The sequence below is a fragment of the Hemicordylus capensis genome, chromosome 2 (assembly GCF_027244095.1).
Source record: "Hemicordylus capensis ecotype Gifberg chromosome 2, rHemCap1.1.pri, whole genome shotgun sequence".
In the NCBI taxonomy this organism is placed as follows: Eukaryota; Metazoa; Chordata; class Lepidosauria; order Squamata; family Cordylidae; genus Hemicordylus; species Hemicordylus capensis.
Genome location: NC_069658.1, coordinates 53245056 through 53260135, shown reverse-complemented (window position 1 = coordinate 53260135; position 15080 = coordinate 53245056). Strand labels below are relative to the sequence as shown.

General features: G+C 44.4%; 1 protein-coding gene and 1 pseudogene across 7 annotated transcripts in view; one reads left to right on the top strand and one right to left on the bottom strand.

Moving 5' to 3' along the window:
- The window catches only part of LOC128345338 (protein THEMIS2-like), a 43834-nt pseudogene extending 30531 nt beyond the window's left edge, over positions 1-13303 (top strand).
- Positions 1-15080, bottom strand: part of ATG10 (autophagy related 10) — a 182171-nt gene that overhangs the window by 15328 nt on the left and 151763 nt on the right. For 4 of the 7 annotated variants that reach the window (XM_053297175.1, XM_053297177.1, XM_053297176.1 and 1 more), the window contains 4 exons: positions 10385-10482; positions 8419-8628; positions 4054-4169; positions 966-2677 (listed from right to left, as the gene is read on the bottom strand). In XM_053297175.1, the coding sequence (XP_053153150.1) occupies positions 4058-4169; positions 8419-8628; positions 10385-10482 (420 nt within the window). In that variant the 3' untranslated portion in view covers positions 966-2677; positions 4054-4057. Of the gene's footprint in view, positions 1-965; positions 2678-4053; positions 4170-8418; positions 8629-10384; positions 10483-15080 lie in introns of those variants that run through there. The other 3 variants (XM_053297178.1, XM_053297180.1, XM_053297181.1) reach the window with 3 other exon arrangements.

The window sequence follows — 15080 nt, the reverse complement described above, 5'->3', positions numbered from 1 at the left end:
TATAAGAACTTTAAGAATATAAGAACTTTAAAATATGCCTCTTTGCCCAGTTAGAAATTTCCTGGAGTGTGCCTATTAACAATAATCTTCAAAATGGCATAGCCTTCCTCTATCATTCTTGATTACTATCTGTGATTTTTCTTCCCCCCCAAGAATATTACTAAAAGCAGTAGGTGGTGTTATCCTAGAAACATTGGCTTTATGCTACTTGGTGAGTTCCTCAGATTTAGAGTAAATCCCAGGTGACTGGCTGAACTCTACTGAACCAGCTAAAGGAGGATGGAACAGAGCCAACCTCTAACCCTCATAAATAGAGCACAAAAATGGTGTTTTCTTAGGGAATAGTTCTCTTTTAAAAGTGAATACAGTACACATATTGGTATAATAAAATATTTGGACATTCAGAATATTCAAAATTTCCACTGTTAACAAACATTTAAGGCTGAATTCACATATCTGCACAAATCATATGATTCAGGTATTTCTTAATTTATTTTACTGCTAAACTAAAGAGACAAAGAGCTGTGCAGGGTACTGAGAGCCACACACTGCAATCCTATCCAGCTCCATTCTAGACTCTGACCTTACACCGCTCCAATTCATTTCATTGGAGCTTGCACTGGAAAGCTTCTTGGTGACCTGTGCTAAAATCTCTGGAAGACAAAGGATTTGGGTGTAATGGCCACAAAACAAAGGAGCTGTCTATTTGTGCATGAGGGCACAATCGGAAATGTCTGTTTATGTGTAAAGCACTCTCCTGTTCTAGGCTGAGCCAGTGCCTCCACAAGGGCACCCGAACTTATGTTCTTTTACTCTCTTGACCCAAATTAATTTTTAAAACTTAACTAAGGGGTTGTTTTACACCCCTGGGACAAGGTTTACTGTTTACTGTTTGAAGCCCCAAACCATGTCATTGAGAAAAAACAGTATTAATTGAAATGTAAATGATTCAAAATGATGCAAAGTAAAGGCAAACCCATTTAACAAGTAGTACGTCTAAGAACTGATTAAAAAAAACAACTCTACAGATTTTCCTATTTATATATTAAGTAGAATATTTTAATATTTGATTTAACATAAAAATTGGTTCCATCAGCTAAGCAAATTACCTTTTTTTAAAAGGCCTGTAGAAAAGGAATCGAAACTGGCTGGTATAACTATACACTGCGGTGTATTGCTTTTCATTAGAGTTAGTCATATTATTATTCATTGTTAGTAATATCATTATTCATTGAAATCCACTTAGTAGTGGAGGTTTGCCTAGATAATACTTATAAACTAAGCACGGGTATGACCCAAACTATTAATTTAACTCAACAATAACTGCTTCATGGAAAGACAAAATACTTTCTGACATTATACAGCTACCATGTATTCCCTTCCAACTAGAGAATTTTAACAATTATTGTGTTTTCATGAATTTAATTTTAATCTGAACACTACATGTTTATGAGGAAGGCGAGGAATATAACTTTCTTCGACAAACAAATACACACTATTACCCTGTGTTCATAAGTTGGAAAGCTATCGCCAACTGTAACTTTCTAGCATGCATACATATAGAGGCTGTTCTCATGACACTTTACCCCAGGCAGATCATGTTGTCTGGAGCACCAGGAGCAGAGGGCTCCTGGCTGCTCCAGAAGAGGGTAGCCTGACTTTTTAACCCAGCATTTTACCAAGGTAAAACCAACCTGTGGTTCAAATACACAGAACAATACACAGAAACAACCTGTATATTTGCAATTTACCATTGTTGCCAATGGATATGCTAAGTAACCGCCATCTATGCTGCCCTCCTCATCATTGGAGGAGGCCCTGTAGACTCACCCTCAGTTCCACCCTCAGCTGTGACTCTCAGCACCGCTGCCCATTCCACAGACGGCGCACATCAAAAAACCCAGGAGTGGCAACAAAGCCACAACGCACGGTTGGCCGAGTACCGAAAGTTGCCAGTAGATGGGCTGTAGAGCTCTCATGAGAGCATGAGTATGACAGGCTCTTACAAGGGTACTGTGTGGAGGGAGGGGATATTAGGGCAGTGGGAGGTGGACGATGGCGAGCAGACAAGTCAGGCAGCTGACAGCCAGAGCTTGGACTGTGGAGGAAAGGCTGCCAAGGGAAGCTGGCCTGCGAAAGGAAAAGAAATCAGGTGACTCTGAAAATCCCCTCCACTGCCGAGGCCTCTTGGGGAGCCAAACAGATATATCTGCAACTCCAGCCCCTTTAAATTACAATATGAACAAAGGAACCATTTTGCACATGGGTTTCTCCTTCCACTAGCTGTATATGGTACAACAGCATTAAAGGTGGGATAACCTTATCACTGGAGAGCTTCAATTCCGTTGGCTGTATATATACTACTGTGGTTGAATTATTTCACAAAAGCTGTTCTCACAAATCAGTCACTATCAATTTTGGGCAAAGAAGGGTCTTTGTCCACTTATAATTAGCCCAACAAGACTAATTATTAGCCCACTGCCACACAAATCAAAATCTGTTAGATCTCAGCTTAGTCATGATTAACAGTTGTTAAGCTTGACACTGGAGGTGTTTGTGTCACTGAAATATGTCCTTTGCTGGGACTGCTGTGGTGAATTGGACGGCTTGGTAGACATGTTATTCACTTCAGCTTTGTGTCTGAATACTTCACCATTAACCATATTCTCTACAGATCCTGAAATAACAATGAACAAAGTAATCAGAACATGTGGAAGAATCAGAATGAAATAAACACAAAAGCATTAATAGAATAGCTCACAATATTAAATGTACATTAGACTTGTTTAAGCTAAGTCACTCCTGAGTTTTGTGACCTCTACGCTACTAGAAAGGTTATTTTGCAAGTCCTTCACTGCAAAGAAAAATGGTTCAGATGTAAATAGAGAAATATATGTACTAAAACTGCTGGTGAACAACTCCATGCTCTGACTCTGAGAAGAATTCTGGAGGCTCACAGCTGAAGTGAGCCAGAGCTCTCCTCAAAGCCCAAATTTAAAAAATTTCAGTGGCACTTCTCCCCGCCCCCACCACCACCAGCTTTCCCATCACCTAAACTCCATCCCACCCCCGACAGAACACCCTCCCTACCACTCTCCAGTTTGGTGACAATGATGGGAGGAGAAAGACATGGGAAGTGTTTCCCCTCCATTATGCTTCCCCCATACTGTTGCCGTGGTGACACGGAGAGCAGTGTGCAAGGTGGACAGCAGCAATGGTAGACAGAGTGAGGCAGGTTTTGTTCTTAAGGATTCTGAAGGGGGTAGGTAAGTACCAGGTCTGCTTCACACTTCACTCAGTGACTCTGTTTGCAACAGCTACACTAGTGTTTCTCATAGCAACAACGCACAAAGTGTGAAGGGCAGAATATACTTCCAAATACAAGGAGGCACACTTCAGGGACTTCACATCCTGGATTCTAATCTTAGTTAACTAGGAGCCCTGGTTAGCTTTGACTGTGGCTAATGTTGCTGCAGATGGATCACTTAACCACTGTTAAGGTGAATTCTTTTTGGAGAAGGAAAAGCCTGGAGGGCAGGGGGTGGTATGCACCATTCTGTGACCTGCTTCAATCTCAAAGGAGGTGAACAGACCTCCTTTGTTAAGTCTGCTCTAGCCTTACACTTTCAGTTTCCCCACAACAGCATCAATGCATGCATAGTGGTGAAATTATAGCAAAAAGAGGGTCAGGGTACTAACACAAAACATTAATGGTATTCTGGAGAAAGATGTAGAAGCAAAAGCTAAAAAGGCTTAGAAAACTGAATAATGATGAAGGGTTAGGGTTAAGGAACATGTGCAAGTAACAGAACAAAAGGAAAAACAAGATAAAACCAGTGTGCGGGGGGGGGGATGAGCAAGATGAAAGTAAAAGTGACACCAAATGCATAGGTATAAGATTATAAAGACATCAATAAACAAAATGGTTTTATATATTACAGGTTGAGAAGCAGTTCTATAATTCTATGATTGGACCCAAAATAGTTTTTAGTAATCTGAAGAAAACAGTGAGAAGGCTTTCAAATGACTAATTTTAAGTAGGCTCTCTTTTACCTCTTCAATCAGCACTTGTACTCTGCTCCGAAATGACTTTTGCATAACTCAGAGGTAAATTGAGACCCACCACTGGGCCTACAATACTCAGCCATGAGATTATGTAGTTAGTACTCCTACAACGCAACACAAAAAGAAAATATGCATTTTCTATTTTGAAAACATTGTAATATGTAATATCTAAAATGTAATACACATTAGCAAACTGCCTTTTAAAAACTTGGGCACAATTTTAAATAGCTTCTACTAAAAAAACTTTATAACTGATGGGACATTACTGACATTTATTATTCAGTTTTGTGAAAAGAAATCCACAATGGCAATTCTGAACTTACAATTGTAACTCAGTGGAGCTATTCACACAAGCAGAAAACAGGGTGACCTCCTGAATGCAGTTGGAAACCTATTTTTACCTCATAGCAAACAGACGAGCATATGGTGCAGACCCGGCAAGGAGCGTGAGCGACATGCGATTAACATTTCAAGGTATCCCAGCCACAGCTAGCATTGTTGGTCCTCCAGCCCCGCCCCTGGCAGCAGCAGCCCCTGAGTGGACAGGGCGATCATGTGACCCAAAAAGACCACTCAGAGGGCTCCAAGCTGCAGTCCCACTTTGCTGCTCCCTGAGTGGTATTTATTATTTTATTTATTTATTTATTTGATTTGTATACCGCCCTTCCAAAATGTCTCAGGGCGGTTTACAATTAAAACACACTACTAAAACAGTAAAGAGCTAAAACAAATTAAAAGACAATATAACAATTAACAATTTAAAAACATTTTAAAACAACAATTAAACAATTACAGTGATTAAAAACCCCGAAATCAGGTTTTAAATTTTAAAATAAACCAGAAATTAAAAACCCCACAATTTAGGAAGCTGAGAAAGCTTGGGTGAAAAAAAAAGGGTTTTCAGGTGTTTTTTTGAAAATTGCTAGAGATGGGGAGGATCGTATCTCAGCAGGGAGCGCATTCCACAATCTCGGGGCAGCGACCGAGAAGGCCCGTCTCTGTGTAGCCACCAAACGAGTTGGCGGTAACTGGAGACGGACCTCCTCAGATGACCTCAATGGGCGGTAGGGCTCATAACGAAGAAGACGCTCTCTTAGAAGACGCTCTCTCCTCTCTGGGAGAGGAAAGCTGGTCTTGTGGTAGCAAGCATGACTTGTCCCCTTAGCTAAGCAGGGTCTGCCCTGGTTGCATCTGAATGGGAGACTTGATATGTGAGCACTGCAAGATATTCCCCTCAGGGGATGGAGCCGCTCTGGGAAGAGCAGAAGGTTTCAAGTTCCCTCCCTGGCATCTCCAAGATAGGGCTGAGAGAGATTCCTGCCTGCAACCTTGGAGAAGCCGCTGCCAGTCTGTGAAGACAATACTGAGCTAGATAGACCAATGGTCTGACTCAGTATATGGCAGTTTCCTATGTTCCTAGATACCCAGGGCCTAAGCCGTTTAGGGCTTTGTAAGTTATAACTAGCACTTTGTATTTTGTCCGGAAACCAATTGGCAGCCAGTGTAACTCCATCAGTAAAGGAGTTACATGGTCCCTCCAAGATGACCCAAAGACCAACCTGGCTGCCGCTTTCTGAACCAACTGAAGTTTCCGGACTACGTACAAAGGCAGCCCCACATAGAGCGCATTACAAAAATCATGTCTGGAGGTTACCAGCAGATGTACCACAGTTTTGAGGTCACTGATCTCAAGAAATGGGCGCAGCTGGCGTATCAGCTGGAGCTGATAGAAAGCACCCCTGGCCACCGCCTCAACCTGAGAAACCAGGGAGAGGTGTGAATCTAGAAGTACTCCCAGACTGTGAACCTGTTCCTTTTGGGGAAGTGTGACCCCATCTAGAACAGGCAGATCAAAATTGTCTCTAGAGTTCTGACCCTGCACAATAAGTACCTCCGTCTTATCTGGATTCAGCTTCAGTTTATTCTCCCTCATCCAGCCCATTACTGCTTCCAGGCAGGCATTTAGGGAGGATATGCCAGCTCCTGAAGAAGTTGACATGGAGAAGTAGATCTGGGTGTCATCAGCATACTGGTAACACCCCACTCCAAATCCCCTGATGATCTCTCCCAGCAGTTTCATGTAGATGTTAAAAAGCATTGGAGAAAGTACAGAGCCTTGAGGGACACCATTCTTTTTGATTTTGAAGAGCAACAGTCTCCAATCGACACCATCTGGAATCTATCTGAGAGATAGGAGCGGAGCCACTGTAAAACAGTGCCTCCCACCCCCAACACCCTCATACGTTCCAGAAGGATACTATGGTCAATAGTATCGAAAGCTGCCGAGAGATCCAAAAGGACCAACAGAGTCACACTTCCTCTGTCAATTCCCAATTGGAGATCATCCATCAGGCCAACCAAGGCAGTCTCCACCCCATAGCCCGCCCGAAAACCAGTTTGAAATGGGTCTAGATAATCAGTTTCCTCCAAGACTGCCTGGAGCTGAGAGGCCACCACCCTCTCAATTACCTTGCCCAGCCATGGGAGGTTGGAAACAGGCCTATAATTGCTCAACTCTGAGAGATCTAATGCAGGCTTCTTTAGAAGAGGTCTGATGATTGCCTCCTTAAGACAAGGAGGCATCCTGCCCTCCCTCAGAGAAGCATTTATGATATCCACCAGGCTGTTTACAACAACCTCCCTGCTAGATTGAAGAAGCCATGTTGGACAAGGGTCAAGAGAACAAGTGGTAGGCCTCACCGATCCAAGCAGCTTGTCTACATCCTCAGGAGTCACTCCTGGTAGCCTCAGTTAATCCTTTCCTGGCAATTGCAGCACTGTCAAAGGCACTGAACTCTGTCCCGATGCCCAAAACTGACCTGTTATTTGGGAGGCTGGCAGGGGGTGGCAGTGGCGAATTGATGGGGATCCCTGCACAACAAGGCAGGGATGGAAGGAGAGAGAAGAGAGCAGCTGCAGCTGCCAAGAAGAGCCAACATGAACACACACAAACCCCAACACACACCCCAGATCCAGGAGGGACACAGCAGATGCCCTCTGGAGCAGTTGCCAGATGCTGGTGAAAGCAGTTGCCAGATGCCCCCACAACTGCTCTCTCAATAGGCATGCAGGGCTAGGCCACCCATTAACTCTGGGCAAATAGCCACCCAGGGCACTAAGCTTGTGGCAAGGGTGATGACATATGTCTCCTACCACCCCTGTCCAGTTGCCCCCCTGATCATAGTGGAGGGGAAGAAAAGAAGGCAATGGGGAGTGTGTACCTGCCCTCCTTGCCACATGTGCCACCACCCCCTTCACTCTTGCTGTGGCCGCCCCCATCCCCCCATCCCACCGTACAGCAGCATGGTTTGGGAAGGCAGAAGAGGGAGCCTGCCCCCTCACCCTCCCCGCAGCTGTGGCCTCTGTGGCACCCCCCCCCCACATCCCACTGTATAGCGTGTGTAGAAGGTAAAAGGGAGAACCGCCTCTGCCCCCCCAACTGCCGCTGTAGCCAAGTAGCAACTCTGCCTCTCCATCAATTCGCCACTGCCACCCCCTGCCAGCCTCCCAAATAACAGGTCAATCTGCAACCCATTTTGGTCCTCTGCGCATGCACAGAGGTCCTCAAGTTACCAGGCGAGTGGGCATAGGAGCTGCTCTGCCCGCCGCTGCTGTGAGCCCCCTGCTACCACCGCAAGCCCCCCCCCCCCCCCCGCCGCTGCCATTGCCGCCATGAGGCTGAACCACTTTGCAAGTATCCCAGTCACCATGTGCGCACCGCTCCCCCGCCCCGCCGGGGCAGTGGCAGGCAGAGTGGGAGCGGCCACTGGCCTGACCCTCCACTTCTGCGACCCTTGCGCGGACAGTCTGTCAGTCCAGTGGTCACTCCTTCTCCACCTGCCGCTGCTGCCGCTCAACTCCTCCCCGCACAGCTTTGGGGCCATGAGCCAGGGCCCCATGGTCTGGGGGTAAGAGCACCTCCAGGCAGGTGGGTGATGTTGAACATCTGCCCTCTCACCCACCTACCTCGTCCACTGGCCATATGCTATGGGCCCCACATTTTCGAGGGCCCCACACTCTCCCCATAGCGCATCCCTGCATCCCCTTGCAGGGTGCAAAGGGCTCCCTCTCGCACAGCTGCGAGGTGTGGAGGGTGGGAGCACGCCCAGAAAGGAGATCCCCATCCTCCGGCAGCTGGGGGTGCCGCAGAGTGGCCCTGGTTAGCAGCAGCCAGTTCTGTCGCCACTGCTGCAGTCTACCAGCCCAGCCTGGAAGTGAGCGCGACAGTGGGCCGGACCACTCGGAGCCTCTGGAGGTAGGAAGCGCAGCAGGGCCCTTTGCACTTTGGAAGAGGCTCCCCTGCCTGCGGGAAGGTTAGCCAGCCATCCCACCCGTTTCCTGCCAGTTAGAGACCTTGTCGGACCCACCCGGAGCAGCCGCCATCTGCTTGGGAAGGAGGAGAGCGCTGGCAAGACTGCCTTTCTCTGGATTTTGAGCAGGGTTGATTCTTGGGCTGCTCCTTCAGCACCTTTCCTGAGCGCATCTCTAGCCTGATTCCTTTTGAACTGGCTCCCAGCAGTAGCAGCTACAGCAGCAGCACTCCCTGACCACTCCCGCCGGTCTCTGCGAACAGAAAAGGGAGGTTGCTGCCGCTGCAGAGGTACATAGCCAGGCTGGAGTGGGCCCGGGGACCACACTTTACCGTAGCCCTGCCCACACATAGGAGTTAGCCCTGCAACCATGGCCAAAATGGTGCGAGCCCCCCTCTCCCCTGCAACAGCTGCACACAGGAAAAATGATATGTGCACGTGCACACGCACACACACAAACCCTGCTCAGCTCATTCGGCATCTTCTGTACAACACAGTCCTGCAGATGGGGCAGGGTTTGCATGCCAGTGAGCCCACCAGCACTCCCAATGCATCTGCAGCTGCTCCCCAAGGAATTCACATGATAGTTGCCTGGGAAGTGCCTTTATTATGCAGAATGACTACACAGTGAGGAACGGCATGCTAAGTGCACACCATGGCTATACACTGCACACCCTTAGGTGTTCAGGGACCAGGGGCATGTGTTCCCATATGTAATGACAGTATGCCCCTCTCACAACCCTAGCATTGGCAGAGTTAAGAAGAGGAGTGAAGAGGAGGGGAGGGGGCCTCAAGCAGCGTCCCACAGCTCCACACGAGCACTGGGAGGGGGTAGGCAACCTCCCCTGCTTGATAAACCTGGTTTTAGAGGAGGGGCTGGGAACTGGATGGCCCTCTTTTGACAGAGCCCTGCTTGAGAGCTTGCTGAGGTTTCACACAGGAGTGCTAACCCCACCTTCAGACCTCAAGCCCTGTTTTTGCTGGTCGTGAGAATAGCCTCAGTATGTTACACCATTCTTAGCCTACTCTACAGAAAATATACAAACTGGTTATTCAAAAGCTCCATGGTATGGTTTAATCCTTAACCAGGATACTTTGGATTTCCACTCCCAAAGACAATGTAGTCAGGGGATATGAAACACTTGTCCTACTAGAAGAATCTGACACATGTAACTTTAACTGTAAAACTCCCTGAAAGATTCATAGATTTATATTCCATCTTCTTCATACACCCTATATAGTTTACGCATAATAAAAGGAATAGTCAGAAAACAAATAGCACTATTAGAAGTGAAGGGAGCATCTCAACAAACATGAACATTCAGTCTATTAAAGCCATAAAACCAGTTCTAGAAAAAAGCCTACTTAAACAGGTACATTTTTACACAGTCATCTGAAGCCCTGCAAGGCTCTACCTAGCAGACTGCATTGGGCAGAGCATTCCAAACTGTATGGATGCTTTAACTGTGGCGTGTCTAGCAGGCCTGACCTGAAGCTTGAGAAGCTGTGCTTTATTTGTAATTTGAATTTGTCTGCCTATGGAATATTATTATTATTATTATTAATAATAATAATAATAATAATAATAAAAAATCAATTTCTATACCGCCCTTCCAAAAATGGCTCAGGGCGGTTTACAAGAGAAATAACAAATAAATAAGATGGATCCCTGTCCCCGAAGGGCTCACAATCTAAAAGAAACATAAGGTAGACACCAGCAACAGTCACTGGAGGTACTGTGCTGGGGGTGGATACAGCCAGTTACTCTCCCCCTGCTAAATGAAGAGAATCACCACGTTAAAAGGTGCCTCTTTGCCAAGTTAGCAGGGAATACTTTTAAGAGTTCTTAGAAGTGGTCCACCACCACAAATGTCCATACAAATTTACTTCTATTTTCCATTAGTTATCTAATGGTGAGTATACTCACAATATTTGATGTTCAGAATCTGCATCAGAAATTTGATACACAGAATCCAATGGGCCTAACAACTCACACTAATGCGGCTCACCTGTTTTCTTTACGTGAAGTAGATAATGCTGAAGCCATAAATTCATTTGTCCGGCAGGGATGAAGTACAAAGAAAGGCTGTCCAAGTAATGGATGTTCCTGAAAATTAAGAGCCTTTTAAATCATTTACATAGTACTTTCAGTATACAGAGGCATTTATACATGTTATTATATTTATCATCCTCATAATAATTGTGTAATGTAGGTCTTTAAGGTTCTCGGTTAACAGATAAAGAACTGAAGTAGGAACTTGCCCCAAACCATGCAAGAAGTGTAAAGTTAAACTAGACTAGAATCTAGATCTCATAAATCTAAGTCTGTACTCCTTGGTAAGTCTACAGATTTATGATTATGAAATCTGAGTTAATACTGAACACATTTTAATCAGCCTATAGTTAGCACAATACACGGTATCAACAAAGTAACAGATAAGCCAGTTAGATAATGCAGTAAATAATGTAAACATTTTCAAAAACAGCAGCAGAAAAACTTAAAGGTTAAAAATGAAATGGTACAAACAAATACTATAACAGTGTTTGCACAGATTCAAATTATCTAAAACTTCCACTGGGCTAATTTGGTGGTTGGCTGGTAATTATCATGCTAGGAAAGCAGATCCTCCACTGCCATATTTAGGCTCAAGCTAAGCAAGCTACTGCTTAGGGGGTCTCACATTATGAGAGGCCACTGAATAAAAAATAAATAAATACTAAATTTGAAAATTCATTCAGAATATATAGACCATAATTTAATGTAACCATAATAAAGGCACCATTTGTAAGATATCCAAAACATCAAATTGAAGAATTCTAAATCTTGTTTAAGTCAGAAGTACACATATTCAATCAAGCCAACAAATCTACAAAATGAATATGTCCCACCAAATAAGCATATTTGGTGGGACACATGATCAAGTCTCTAAATTCACGAAGTACCCTGCTGTACGGTTTTTTTTTTTTGGATAATTTATTTTGTTCTTCATTTATCCCAGTATGCATAGATTTGGTCCTAATTTCAAGTTTTAGATAATGATATTCATTTAATGTTATTTCTAATGCAAATAGGCTTATTGCAGATAACTATTTTTAAAGCATTTTTCAATGCATTTTTGCCAAATAAAATTGAATTTTATTATTTTCTTTTTTTGTTCTCTTTCATTCAAAAAAGGCTAATTTTCAAATTTTACATAATATATTTTCATTTAAAATATTTCTAATGCAAATAAAAATGTGGTGCTTTCTCCTCCAGTACGAAATAATGTGGTAAAAACTGACTCAATGCTGGATGTTGAGGTGGTCAATGTCACTGAGGAGTCTTGTGACATCTACTTTATCAAGCCACTGATGCTGAGTGAGATTCTGCTATCGGATCAAGTTCTACCAGTGGAGGTTGAGATCCTTGGGGCACCAGAGCTTCCAGTTGCTTTCCATACTGACTGGGTTTTTTGCTACCATAAGGGCTCTAGGGTCCATATCCACAGCAAAATGTTGCCGTGGAAAATTCTGGTCTCCTCCCATACTTGCAAGAAAGGTGCCTGCCACTACTTCCTTATTCCAGAGGCTACGAAGGCAGCTTTCGCTGACATCCACACAAGTTCAGCTTCACCTCAGAGCTAGCTCTCAGTTTTGTCATGGCCAAGAAACTGCAGGTGGTGGTCACGAAGGACCATGACAGCAGCGAGATGCCACTGTTCACTGTCAGCAACCAGCTAGAGGTCCTGAGCCTTGCCAAGGCTAACAATCCTTCTGACATGGACATGATTATGTGCTGCAGGGATAATAGAGATGAAGACGAGGAGCAGATCCGACTCCCTCTCTTTTGGAAACTGGATTCGTGGAAGATCTCTGAGACAACAAGAAATACACCCTCAGCAAAGTTGTGCAGCAGCTCCAGCTGCCCTGCACAGCCGAGGTGGTGATCGAGGCTGCTGCTGCTGCTGCTGCTGCTGCTGCTGCTGCTGACCCTCTAGGCAGCAATTCCATCCTGAGGTTGGAGGCCTAAATCAAAAAGCAGTTTCTCCTGGTCAGCTTGGCTAAGGAACCATCTCTTGCCTTTGAGATGCCTCCTAAGTGTCTGGACACACCTATTTTAACCAAAGGCTCAGAAAAGATGGCACCTCCCACCAGCTGTTCCAAGGTGGAGGAGTTGAGAGAGGCCTTTTATCATAATTTGCTAAAGCTGCTACCCAGCAAAGCACCTCCACGAACCCCTAAGTGAAGGAATTCCAAGCTCAACAAGTTCTCTGAAAAGACCAGAGAAAGGAAGGCTAGTGCAGTGGAAACCTCTAAGGTATTGGGTAACTGAAATGAGGGAGAAAGAGAGAAAAGTAACATGGCTGCAGTATCCTGATATGCAAAACATAAATATTAGTGTTGCAAAGAAAGTCCACCAATTAAATATTTTTGGCTAATTAAAAAGGTGTGCCTTCTTGGGCAGCAGATTAAAAAGAAATGTTAGGAACCTGTGAGTGGCAAGCCTCTCCTTGGGAGGGGCATGACTGCTCCTCCCTATACGAATACATATTTGTATCCCCTCACTTGGGAGGAATGCCTCTTCTGATATGGTGCTGCCTTTCCCAAGCTTAACTGAGCATTCTTCCTCTTGCAGAATGAGTCAGGGACGTAACTGTAATTGTGCAGATGTGTCCAAAGAATATGAGCTGCTTACTTCTGAGGAACCACTGAAGGCCCGTCACCTGTTGCCCCCACTGCCCTGCCAAGCTCCCCTCCATTGCCATGTGGGGGCCAGCACTAGCCCCTCCGTGCCCCCACCCCTTCCGTGCTCTTGCTACCACCATCACCTCCTTCCTCCTCCTCTCACTTATCTCACCACCACAGCCACCATTACCTGGCCGGCTTCTGCGGCAGCAAGCAGAGGGATGGAATGTTCCCTCTCTTGCACAAGCAAGAGATATCCCTAGAACGGGTAGGCAAAAAGTGGCTCTCCAGATGTTGCTGATCTACAACCCTCGTCATTCCCAAGCCACAATATATTACAGCTTGGGGTAATGGGAGTTGTAGCTCAGCAACATCTGGAGAGCCACACATTGCCTAAACAAGAGTGTCCTTCTACCATCTTCAGTCCATTGAAGGTTTTGTCCATTTTATAATTGAATGTGAGATGTATGAAGACCTCTGTGAAAAGTATACCCATCCATTCTTAGCTTCAAAGATGGAATTTTCTTCTCAAAGTAAGGTGTTGTTTTTGTTAAAGGATAGCAGTAAAATATATCACATTTAGGGGCAGCAAAATTTCTTGCTAAAGCACTCTATGTTCCAAAGCTAAAGATAATGCAATCGATTACTGTGGAACATTATAGAGTTTTTGGTATTTCCCTGGTGTCATTATGTCTGTAATAATTTGCAGTGTCTCCTAATGATCAGTGTGTAAGGCTTGTTTTCTTGTTTTATGGTGAAATTTGTATAATGGCAAATTGCAATATTACAATAAATGATATGGTATTGCCTGTTACACAGTCATGAGTTACCTAAAAAGAAAAGAATGCTCTTTTTCTTTCAGAACTATTATGTTACTGTAGGCAAATTAGATTGATTAAATGTCATAGAATCAGTGGCAGCGGCGGGGGGCAGGTGGTGGTGGTGGGAAGGGAACCAGCGTGGATAACTATAGGCAAGGCTAATAGCAGGCAGGTCCAACCCTAAGTTAAAAAGAAGCAAAAGGGTAATCACCAACCCATGGTTTTCTCCATCTGTAAAGGTGTTTACTTGTCTCAACCAAAATTTATTTATTTTATTTGAAATATTTATCCCCCCCGCCCCTCCAGGAAACTACAGCTCGGGGTGGCTCACAACTTTAATAAATGAGATACAATGTGAAATAAAAGACTCGAAATTAAACTAGTTAAGTTAAACAACTTAAAAGCCCAGGTTAAAGCAACCAAAATTACAATTTTTAAAAAAGTTTCAAATTAAAAGTTATTTAATAAGCTAAAAACTAAGAACTATAAAAACTAAAAGATTTACTGGACATAAGCAGCAGATAAAATATTTAAAAGCCTCATTAAAAATATGTTTGTTTGTTTGTTTGTTTGTATGTTTTAAACAGAGGGAGAGAGCATGGCGTAGCTCTTCAGGGAGGGTGTTCCAAATCATTCACACCAGCACTTGGCAACTGGCTATTTAGTGCTATATTTGCCTCTTGGTACGCTGTGAGAGTAAAGGAATCCTGCCCTTAGGGTGGTCAATTGTACAGATCAGTGTGGAAAGTAGCAACGCCCTCTCTCTTTCTCACAAGTCCCCATGCCTCTTCTATCCCTCGGTAGCGACATCCTGTTTTCTATCAGCATTGCCTCCATTTCTCCCCCTCCTTGCAGTCTCAGCCCTCTCCTCATCATCAACGAAGTAGGGGTTGGAGTCTTGAGTGCCTATTTCCAGGTAGCACCTGCAAACACATGTTTCACACCACTTGAAAATACTACAATGTATTTTAGCCAGCTAGTTTCCTTTCTTCTCACAAATATGCACATACATACTTTTTTAAAAAAAAGCAAGCCTTATTTGTCCCTTTCTCACAATATAAACATGCCTTATTTTATTTGGAAGCTGTAACACCACCACCCCGTCACCCTCAAGAGAGGTGAGAGAACAAGAGAAAGATAAGGGAGCTAGCAAAAGGCTTTGCTTAAAGTCCCAGAACAAGAGGGAAGGCAGGGGTCTGCTTGTTTGTTAGTAAAAGAA